General features: G+C 38.2%; 1 protein-coding gene across 38 annotated transcripts in view; it reads right to left on the reverse strand.

The window, feature by feature from the left end:
- Pde4dipp2 (myomegalin) overlaps window positions 1-12,108 on the reverse strand; it is a 220,159-nt gene that overhangs the window by 71,695 nt on the left and 136,356 nt on the right. For 7 of the 38 annotated variants that reach the window (XM_015505043.2, XM_048815061.1, XM_015505051.2 and 4 more), the window contains exon 1: window positions 3,785-5,691. The exons of 18 other annotated variants lie outside the window; for them this stretch is intronic. In XM_015505043.2, coding sequence (XP_015360529.1) covers window positions 3,785-4,906 — 1,122 coding nt within the window. In that variant the 5' untranslated portion in view covers window positions 4,907-5,691. Of the gene's footprint in view, window positions 1-3,784; window positions 5,693-12,108 lie in introns of those variants that run through there. 13 more of the 38 variants (XM_048815035.1, XM_048815057.1, XM_048815046.1 and 10 more) reach the window with 3 other exon arrangements.

Below are 12,108 nucleotides of genomic sequence, written 5' to 3' on the forward strand. Positions count from 1 at the left end.
AGGAAAGTATATAATGAATCTGGATCTCATTTGAACTCACATTGGCATGAATACTCACAGGAAAACTATAATTCTATAAATATAATGTAGTGACTTAAAAGCTTGAAGATAATTGTCTTTTTGTTCATAATAACTTTTTCTTTTATATCTCAGGAAAATGTCCTTTCAGATAACAATCTGGCAAAAGAGTACTTGGTAAGTGCTGCTGAGTAAAGAACTCATAATGAATTCAAGTGCATAAACCCATCACTCCAAATACTATAGTCTGAGATCAGAAATCCTTAAATTGTCAGAATTAGTGTTGCTCCCAGACTTCCGGTTATTAAGATCATGTTGTAATGAAATGCAATTTTAAATTAAGTCACTTTTTAAAAACACTTTTTTAGGTGTAATTGGACACAATACCTTTATTTTATTGATTGATTGATTGATATGTGATATTAAGGATGGAACCCAGTGCCTTGCACATGCTAGGTGAGCGCTCTACCACTGAGCCACATCCCAGTCCCTTAAATTAAGTCACTTTTGACACAGAATTAGTACAAATCCTTTCTAGCATCAGAAAAGGGATTGCCTCATGTTGCATAATGTAAGACCATTAGGCTAAAAGGCATTTTAAGTCTATTGGGTTAACAGCAATTTTCTTGGCACTTTCTAGTCCTCAAAATAATGAATCATAGATCTCAAACTAATTTTCTATCCTATCATTCATAATAGGAAACAGACAAAAACCATCAACTAGCATAAAATTAAAGGCCTAATCTTTGACCAGTATCTAATAGTCTATGCTTTTCAAAGGGCCTGATCTATTTAATAGAGCTAAGCTGAGTGAGATAACTTATCATAGTCACAAAGGAGAAGATTTTGGCATTGTAAGGTTTGAAGCAAAGATCTCTTTGAATTTACATAAAAAGGGCCAGGGTTCTCTGAAATGCTGTTTTTTAAGAAACCACACCCCTCCTACGATAGCTTTTCTACTTCAGAGCCAGACAACAAAGGAGAAAATTACCAGCTAGAATAAGGCTTAAAACCTTTCTTTAGATATCTGAAGAACCTTAGGTCTTCAGGCATGAATTCCACAGAAGGCAAAGAAATTATTTTGCATAATATCAGAAAATCGGTAAGCAGGAGAAACATGCTGTTGCTGTTTTTCTTTAATACAGAAAAAGAAGGAAAGAAAAGGAGAGAGAGAAAAAGAAAAAAAAATCAATCAGGAGAATCCTAATGTTGATGTTTAATAGTGCATATAACGGGAGGTAAGTGGAGGACTAAACAAAGGAATTAAAATGACCTTAACAGACCAATTTTGCTGGCTTAAAATAACAGGTTTTCTTCCTACTTCTATCAGATTAAACTAAAGAAAAATGTTTTGCTTAACAATTTTTTTCTTCCTACAAACTAAATTGAGAACTATCAATGAAAATTTACATTGTATTTGTTCATAGAAATAGACAAAAACGGTCTGCCTTTGTCCCACCTAGTTCTGGTTTTTCCCTAAAGCAAAACAGCCCTTAAGGAGCTTAGAATCTTATCAGGCTTAAATGATAGATAGATAGATAGATAGATAGATAGATAGATAGATAGATAGATAGATCGATCGATCGATCGATCGATCAAGTGTCCAGAATAAAATACATACTTACTTACAAATACTTTGAGCCCCATTTATTTTCCTTTACATTCTTAATTAGTGAAAATAATAGTAATTAAACACCAAGTTTCTTGAAGCTGAATGTTATTTTCTTCCTCCCCAATGTTTTATTATTCTACAAACAGTAAAGACTGTAAACCAGAAAGGTCACACCCTACTATTTTAAAAACTTCTAAGCTCCTTAAGGGCTGTTTTGCTTTAGGGCAAACCAGAGCTACGTAGGACAAAGGCAGACTATTTTTGTCTATTTCTATGAACAAATATGATGTAAATTTCTTTGGTAGGTCTCATTTTAGTTCATAGGAAGAAAAAAATGTAAAGGCACCTGACCTAAAGATACAGTTACCATAGTTTACATATGCTTATTCCTATGACAGTTTGCTTCAGGGGATCCCTAAAGAATTCTCCTGGGATACTTAGGTTACAGACAGAGGGCTCTTGGTTTAAAATAAGTACTTACTTGAGTTAATGTACTTCAGGAAACATGATTTTATGTATTGAATTTAAATATCTTGACTAAAAATGATCAGGAAGCTTTGGCTCTGCATGAGCTAAATTATTTAAACCACAAACTTTCCAACTCTAAAATGAGAGACTGCTGAGATGTTCTTTAAAATCCTTCCCAACTCCAAATTTGCTGAGTCTAGGCGCTAAAAAATAGTATTTTTAATTAAACATGGAGAAAATTTTTCCTCTTTCTTTACCCTTAATTTTCTAAATTTTCACCTTTCTACAGTAAAGACCATATTTGAGAAAGGAAAGTGACTTCCCATCATCCACCAAGCCTAGTCTACTTTTTTAGATCCAAATATGAGAATACCAAGTTTAATTTGTAACATCTAAGTCTGTTTACAGAAATAGTGTTAAGCCCAAATTTAGCCATGAGTCTCCATTGAAAGAAAAAGCAATAGAAAATAAGTACACAAACATTAGGCCTACAGTACTTAACATTTTATACAAATGAAAACACATTTCTTTTTACTTTTTCTTAACATTTCCATGTTTTATCTGATAATTTTGTGTAAATGTGAAAACTTTACTCCTATTTCTGCTTGAGTTCTTATTGTAATACAAGCTTTATATACAATTGAACTAACTTTCAAAAATTTCATGTGACAAATAACAGTATCATGTTATCAAGTCCTAAATTTCTGGAATTGTGTTATGTACCAGGCTTCCTGGAAATGCCTTCTAGATTGTCCACTTTTGCTTTAGTACCACTAAGGAATTTTTATCAGATGAAACATGCCAGAATGTTTCACAAAGTTAACTGAATCTAGTGTTTCCTGTTGCTATAGAAACAAAATACCATCTGTCAGTTCCCTGTATATAGCTGAATTTTACAGTGTGATATGAAATCAACTGGGTAAACATGAATAGCTCAAAGATCAACTGCCATTCTTTAGTAATTAAGAAAGTCAAAATAATATAATGGCTAACTCCTTTCTTAATACCAAATATCATCTAGTAGAGGTCAGTAGAAAAGCCAACTGTGCAATTTGCACATTGAGACACTGACAATATTTGAATTCCCAAGCCTCTTCTATGAATGTGGTGATTAATCCTCAAATGATCCATCAATAATAATAATAATAATAATAATCATGCCTAATGTTATAACACTTTACTAGTGGATTAATGTTTCCCCCAAATTTTACCCTCTGCTCTAATTATTTGAGGTATCTTGGGGATGACAGGCTAAATGCTCCAGGGAGCACTAACTAAAGTTCTCCCTTACAGAATGCCAATGGAAGAAAACATTTATGAATCAATAAACAAAAAGAAGAAAAGGAGGTAAAAGTTCTAGTGATAGAAATGACATTGTCTTCTTTTTGTAGGATAAAAATGAAATAGGAAATCTTTTTGTCTCAACAGATATGCAATATTTATAATTAATGGGAAGATATCAACAAGTTATATTACAAAGAGGACTATGAAAAGCAAATTATCTGAGTGTAAATCACATTCACTAAATGGGACATTTAAAAAAAAAAAAAGGTGTATCCAAAATAGGATCAATGATTAATTTTCTCAAGTCTAGAATATCCTTAATCTCTACCTACTAGACAGAAATCATGTAAAGCCTGAAGCCAGCTAGCTCTACTCAGACACTTTTGAAGCCATTTTGTATACCTGGACAGGGAGTGGCAAATACTCTTCACAGAGATCATCCCACAGCTCCTGCAAGTCTGAAATCTCCAAGGGATAATTCACAGGTGTCTTGTAAAGGGGTTTCAAAGACCTGTTAATGAAACTGGAACTAACTCCATCTGTCATGATATGGCCAGGCTTGGCTCCAGATGGGCTAGATTTCAGTGGAATAGGAAGCTTGCTCCCTCGGGGGCTCTGGATGGGCTTATAATCAAGACCTTTAATCATGCTAAGAGCTAGCTCCAGTTTGTGATTATAGATATGCTGTGGAGCCTGTTCATCTGAACAACAGTCACACTTTACAAGTTCCTTTGTACTTCTCTCAGTTTCCTCATCCTTCTGTTGTGGAGGACTAGCCTGGACACTAGCATCCAAAGATTCTACAGAGGAACCTGGTGTCCCTTCCTCCATGCTTTCTCCATCTGGGGGCACCTTTGTGCTTGATAAATCGGGTGGCCCAACCTCTGACAAAGCAGGTTCTTCAGTGCAAATGCTGGTAGACCACCTAGAGGGGCCATAAGAAATACTTCTGGCCACTTTTCGAGGCACCTTACAAATGGCTTCATAGTCAGAATCTGCAACTCGCAAAGCTGCACAACCACGGCATCTCCTGGGTCGGTTTCCAGGGCCTTCCGACGCATGACAACTGTGTGACTCTTGAATCTGATCTTCATTTTCTACCCAGCACTCAAACCCAGAATAGGCAAAGTCTTCCTGGAGCAGGGCAGAGTATCTCACATCGGGTAAGCCGGAAATGTCAACGGTCCCACTCCCTGCTTTAGTGTCCGCGCCAGAGTCATCATTATTCTTCCGATACATACTGGCAATGCAGGACTTGAGGCGATCCTTCTCCAGCAGCAGCTTCTGCAGGCGCTCAATAGAAAGGGCTTCGATCCGGGCAATAACGGTATCGAATCTATAGATACGATCAAGCATGAAAGCACATTTGCTGCAAGCAAACTCGGCTTTGCCATCGCGACAGACATCCTTGCCCAGGACGTGCGAAAGCAGAACCTGGAGGTTAAGCTTGGACGCCGTGTGGAAGATCCAGCGCCGCTGGTTTCCACACAGCTCCCGGGCACAGATCCTGCAAACCTCCTTCATCTTCGATGCTAGCGGGTGCCGTGCTTTTCCTGTGGCAGCTACTGAGTGATCTCTCACTATCCCTGGGTTGCGTTCCGTCTCCGGCCTCGGAGGTGTCTAGCTGGCATGGTACAGTTCTGTGGAGGTCCCCACCCCGCAGGGGGGAACCTCAGCACCGCGCTCCGCTCTGGGTACCACAGTGGTCGGCCCCGCCCCTGGGGAAGCCGGGCAGGAGTGGAAACGCCGCAGGGGGATGCCGATTGACAGCAGCGCGGGTCCGGGTCCAACCTTGCCAAGTCTCGCACAGCTGTCTCTCCCGCCGCCGCGTCCTCCACGTCCTCCCGGGTTAGCAGGCTGGGATCCGGGACTCTAGCAGCCGCCTAGGGCTGACGCAAAGCCAGGCCGATTGAGCATCAGATTTCAAGATGGCGCCGGCGGCCGGGCGCCTGCGGCTCCGCGAGGTTCCTCTGGGAGTTGTAGTCGTGCCAGCAGGCTCCCTACTCTGCGCATGCGGACTAGGGAGGGCGTCCCCTGGCCCCAAATCCGGTTACCGTTGCTGGCGGCCAAACGCTGACTAGGCTTTCGGTGGGTACGGAACGTAGAGGAGGACGCTGACTGCTGCATACACTTTCATCTGCCCAGATCTCACCAAAAAGATGCTCTGATCCACTTAAGGATCGCCCTGACTTTGCAGGATGCCCCAAGGCTCCTTCAGGGGAGGAGAAGGCCAAACCTCCTCCCCGCCCCTCTGTGGGCTCTGCCACGTATTCTGGAGCAGCCTGGCAGCTCCACTAGGCACCGCTGCGCGCCAACTCCTTCCGTCAAAGTACCACCTCCTCTCTCTACCGAGACTATTGCCTAGGTCTGAAGGTCCCTGGCTGCAGAGGTGGACGAGGAAAGGTTGATAACCTGAGGCAGCAAGTAGAGCGGGTTTTAGGAGACCAAGTTCAACCCTTCCCCCAACTATTGGGCGTATGCAGAAAAGAGGATGAGCCTTTCTCCCTTCAATGCTGGGGGAGGGTGAAGGGGAGGAGGTGGTAGGGTTAGCAATGCTCAGTGATTTGTCCTGTATTTAGGGGGAAAAAAATCAAAAGAGAGGGCACGAAGCAGTCATTTTAGAAAGAGTCCATCAAATACCATGTGAATGCATCTGGTTAACCAATATTCTTAAGATAATAGATGAGGAAATAGGCTTTTTCATGAATGTAGCCACCCTAATGTACATTATCATCACCAAATTGACTTTCCAGCTCAGGTAGAGGACATTTCTTTCGTGACTGGGAAGACAGACAGACTGAGCAAGAGTCCAGAGTGTTCTGCAGTCCTGTTGAATTAGGGCTTGGAATTTCAATGACTTTACTTAGTATTTAACAATACACAGTTCTATGATTTCTTAACAATATACAATTCCTTATTTAACAATATACAATTCTAAATCTCTCTACCCTTGGGTATAGAACGTAGAATGCACACAAAGACGAGGTAAGGAGCTTGGACTCAATAGAATGAAAATTATCACCAATCAAATAATAATAATTCCTTTCCTGGCTTGAGAGGAGAAAATAACTGAGAGGAGAAACAGTAACCTCAGCAATCACTCCTAGTCTTTCAGAGCAGGACATTTTCCATTTATAGTAATGCTTACCTTCTGAGATAAAGCCAGAAATAGTCTAAGCATTTCTGAACTTTATTTCTAGGACAAAGCCCATACATCTGAGCCTGGGGATATCCAAATGCTATTATTAAGAACTCATAATAAGCCCCAAACTCCTTAATTAGGATTAAATGGGATGATTTGGGGAAAATGCTTTAACAGTGTTTAGGTCATTAAACAATAACCAGTGTTGTCGTTTTAATGTAATGGGAATATTTTAAAATAATTTAAAACCATAGGGCCCTGCACACATGATTGTATTGTTCTAGTCACCAAAACAAAAGCTCTTGTAGCTCCATAAGGGAACAGTCCTTAGAGCTTTGGGCTTAGTAAGCCATTTACTTTGCATATGTAATTTCATCTAAGTAATAAATGTTATGATTTGGACCTGGAATGTCCCCCAAAGGCTCATTGAAGACTTAGTCCTCAATACAACAGTGTTGGGGGATTGAGTCTTGGAAAATGATTGTATCATGAGGTCTCTGACTTTATCAGTGGATTAATTCATCAATGGAATAATACACTGATGTTTGAGTAGCTGATAGTATTATTGACAGATGGTAGATTCTCAGGTAGGATGTGGTGCCTAGTTGGAAGAAGCAGGTCACTAGGGGTATGTCCTGGAAATGTATTTCTTGCCCCCAGTGACCCCTTCCTCACTCTTTATGCTTCCTGGCTGCCATGAGGTCAGCAGCTTTCCTTCACCTTCAGACCCAGAGCAATAAAACCAGCCAACCATGAACTAATATGTGAGCCAAAATATATCTTTCCTCCTCTTAAGTTATCTTTCTCAGGTGTCTTGTCCCAAGGATGGAAAGCTAACACACTGCATATTCTCACCTCAAAACCAAAACTGTAAAACAGTTCAGAGTAAAGCTCTACCTGCATTTTTTGCCTGCCTCTAGGTATGTGAGCTTTAAAATCATAAGAAATAAAGCAACAATCTTTGGAATTTATACTGATCAATAGAAAGGCAAGGAGTTTCTGGACTGTCCTGATTAATGGACAGACTGCTTGCCAGGACATGCCCCTTCTATCTATACCCAGTCTTGTTCCAAATAGCACCAAGGACTTGAAAGTCCATAAAATTGCAAATTAAGACATTAATCAAGGTCTCCAATGAAACAAAGTACCCTTAGAAAGCAAACCCTAAATAATACTCTATATTATTTTCTGTTCCTTAATAGGACTTTGCATCTGACTGATATCCAAACTTTAATGACAATATGTAAATAACTTTGTTTATAATGAAAAGCCAATTTACTATTGAAGGGTATATTTGTGATAAGTAAAAAATCAATATATTGAGAAAACATATATCTAGGCTTCCAACAACAGGCATATTAATATTCCTACTCAACAATCAGAAAATTTGAAGGTAGTACTTTATACACCTAGAGAAATTACTTAAAAACTGTTATCTTAAGGTGGCTAATAAGCTATTATATTAGAATTAGTCCTTACATGTTCATTGGTGTTATAATATAATCAAAACTAAAGTCATTGGTGTATAGATAACAAATTTGAAAATAAAAATTTAAAAGTAAAATTTAGAAGAAAAATTGTGATAATAAATTCAGCACTTCGTAGACATTATCCATATGATTGTGGTTAAGATTTTGTGGTTAACACTGGGGAGGCAAGCAAAATTGGAGGATAGGAATTAAACAACATTTTCTTTTGATTGTGTATACTGTGTATCATTTGCATTTGGGGCAATAAATAGTTATTCAGGTCTTATGCTTTCTTTTAAATTTAGAAAAGATTCTAAAGTTAAAATTCTAAGGATGATGCCAATTTAACACACTAACATTAGGTTCAAAGCGATAAAACTTGAACCTAAAATAATAATTTTTATAATATGTGTAATACACATGTATTATATGGACAACTTATATAAACAAAGGTTCTAAGTTAGTGATTATTTATAGAGTGGAATTGTGATTTTTTTAATATTCATATTCTATAATTTTTCACAATAAGTACATGTTGCTTTTGGGATAAGAAAGAAATATTTGTACTAAGAAAAAGTTAGGATAAACACATCTGGTATATTCATACAATGCCATACTAACCAGAAATTAAAAAGAGTGAACTCTGATTCATGCAACATGAATGAATCTCAAAAACATGGTAAGTGAAATAAGACATAAACAAATGAGTATATCAAGTATGATTCCATTTATTCAACATTTAAAAACAGGAAAAACACAGCAATAGGGGCTGGGGTTGTGGCTCAGCAATAGAACGCTTGCCTAGCACATGTGAGGTGCAAGGTTCGATCTTCAGCACCACATAAAAATAAATAAATAAAATAAAGGTATTGTGTCCAACTACAGCTAAAAATATATATATATTAAAACACACACACACACACACACACACATCTATAAGGAGGAAAGTCAGGAAGTAGCTTCCAGGTAAGAAATTAATTGATTTGCAGAGGGGCACAAAGGAATTTTCTGGGGTGAAGAAGATTTTCTTCATCTCATTTTTTATGACAGTTATATGGGGATGTACAATTATCAAAGCTTATTGAACTAAGAACTTAGATTTGTAGATTTTATATATTTTGGTATATTTTGATTAAAAGGATTAAAAAGTAATAAATAAATTTAAAATATGTATTATCCAAATACTTTTAATCTGAGGGGTTTCTTTAGAAGAATGTTACCACCACTTCAATAAAAGAATCAATCTGAAAATTGGAAAGATAACTGAGTGCAGTGTTGCACGCCTGTAATCCCTGCGGCTCGGGAGGCTGAGGCAGGAGGATTTCGAGTTCAAAGCCAGCCTCAGCAAAAGGGAGGTGCTAAGAAACTCAGTGCGACCCTGTCTCTAACTAAAATACAAAATAGCGCTGAGGATGTGGCTCAGAGTTCAACTCCCGGTACCAAAAAAAAAGGAAAGGTAATATATAGCCCAGAAGAAAATCTGTTAAGAGGCCAAACTGCAAAGTAAAAACTCAGTAGTTCCTATGCATATGAACTTTGAAAAATACAATTTTATACACATTTGCACATCATATATTTAATCATCAAATCAAGGAATGGTGACAGGACTTTTGTGATAATTTAATATAGGATGATTATTTCTAAAATTTATTGAAGACATAATAAAGGAAAATTTTACTGAGAATAGGTTTCATATCATGAATTACTGATTTTTTAGCAGTTAGGTCTCAAAATGTATTGATAAATATATTCACAAGCACTTCACTAACTCTGTGAACTAGGTGAAGTCATTTATATCTGGTCTTTAATTTCCTAATCTACATTACAAAAATGTTGACTTTAAGTAGCAGTTTTCAAACTTTGGCATGCATCAGAATAAACTGAAGAGTTTGTTAAAACACAGACTGCTAGAACCTACCCCTAGAGCTTCTGATTCAGTAAATAAGTCTGGGGTGGGACCTAAGTATTTGCATTCTTGACAAATTCCCAGATCTTGCTGATGCTGCTGTCTGGAAATCACACTTTGAAAACCACTGACCTAGAACTATCCTAAGCTGTGTTCAGAAAAATCTTAATCAAAAGATCAAAAGTGCTGAAGACAAATGGGAAAAACTATTAAATTAAAAACTTGACAAGATCTTTGTTGAATTTAGAGAATTGTATCCACATCTGAAACAAGATTCTGAAGTATTACTGTGCTATGGGTCTTCTGTACCATCTCTTTTGATCTCTAGATTTTGGGGTCTGAGAAGTATCTCTTAAAACCATAGTCACTTCTGTACTCACTGTGTGGTAACAGAATTAAAGTGTTTCCAAGACCTGATTCTGGGCTGGGAGGGAGTTTCCAAGAGAACCAAAGATGGAAGATCCCTATTTCCCAAACCAGGCGTATTAGGTTTCATTGCCCTAGTTATGACGTTGGAAATTACCAACAATTATCAAAACTGCCCCCGCCAAAGTGATTCTAACATAAAAGCTGAGGCAAACAAGGGAAATGTAAGAATGTCAAAGTAAAGCCAGTTAGGCTTTGTGGTAACACTACAAGATTTCCTGTGCTAGCAGAAAATCTTTAAGATTGGATGGTTCCATTGGTTTGGCCTTTGCCAATGGGATAACAGATGGTCTTATGATAAGCAAAAAAGCACATGGAAAAAGAGGAAGCCAAACAGTGATTCAGGAATTAGGCTTACTCTTTTTCTTTTTCTTTTTTTTAAACTAAGGATTGAGTTACATCCCCAGCCCTTTTGTTGTTGTTGTTGTTATTTTTTAAGATAGGGTCTTACTAAGTTGCTGAGGCTGGCCTTGAACTTGTGATCCCCTGCCTCAGGCTTATGAGTTACTAGGATTACCAGTGTGCACCACTGGACCCAGCTGGGCTCACTTTTATTACAACTTGTTCTCATGAGAACTCAGAGGTCCCATGAAAGCTCCTTTAATCCTTCTGAGGGAAGATTCTGCTATAACCTAATAACTTCCCCTCCTCTTAACATTCCCACCACCTCTCAGCACTGTTCACTAGGGTCTAAGCTCCCACACACAAACCCAGGAAATATCTCAAAATTACAATAGGGGATATTCTCAGAGTTTCTCTAAACCATAATACCTGACATTTCGTTATATCTACCGAAAGACCCTAATCTACTCCCCTTCTAGCTTCATCTCATATTTCTTCCCTAACTAAATAGTGATAAGGTAAATTTTTGTTACCTGTATATTCCTACTTCCCTTTTTTTCTAATCTGAAGCAGCCCCTAGATGCAGTTTACCCAGGAATTCTTTCAGAGCAAAGAGCAAAGGCTGTTTGAAGTCAAATTGTTTTTATAGCTTTATACACTTCTAAACTCATGGAGATGATTTGAGTCTGGTGTTCCAATGGTGAAAAAGAGAGAAATGTTCAACAAAAGAGGAGAGAGGGTGATATCTCACCCAGATTGAAAAGAGAGTAGAGGTCAAAGAATAACAAGAACCCACCTCCATTCAATATCAGCGCCCAGAGGTGAAGGCAGTGGGATAACTTAGAGAGGCTAGATAAGGAATTCTGTCTCCAGAAAAGATTCCAGTATCACAAGCTGTTGGGTTGGCAGAACCAAGCTTGTTGGGTAGGGGTACTTCAGTGATGGACTGATGGTCAGAGTAGTCTGCTTGATGCTTTGGCATCTGATAAAACCAAGGTACTTTCAACCTTTATATTCCTGAGAGTAGGGAGGGAAGGAAATTCCAAATGGGTGGAATTGAATTTCCCACCAGTCTGATTAAGATTGGTATTTAGGGTAGTATTAAATTGATTTTTAAAAAGTAATGTGATATTTCTTGCACACCTGAATTTGTGAATTAAGAGTTATACTCCATTACAAACTTTTTGCAGGTGTTCATTGGTGCTCATGTCATCTCATCCCTTACCATCTTTTTTCCAGTGGCTTCCAATTTATACCTTTATTCTAGAATTCTCTCTTAATACTAGGGTTCTACTCTCAAATAGTCAACTACCTATTTAATATTTGCTTATTTGTGTCAAAGATATCTCAAAATTACCATAGGAGGAGCTGGGGTTGTGACTCAATGGTAGAGCGCTTGACTAGCATGTGTGAGGCCCTGGGTTTGATTCTCAGCACTGCA

The sequence above is a fragment of the Marmota marmota genome, unplaced genomic scaffold (genome assembly GCF_001458135.2).
Source record: "Marmota marmota marmota unplaced genomic scaffold, marMar, whole genome shotgun sequence".
NCBI lineage: Eukaryota > Metazoa > Chordata > Mammalia > Rodentia > Sciuridae > Marmota > Marmota marmota.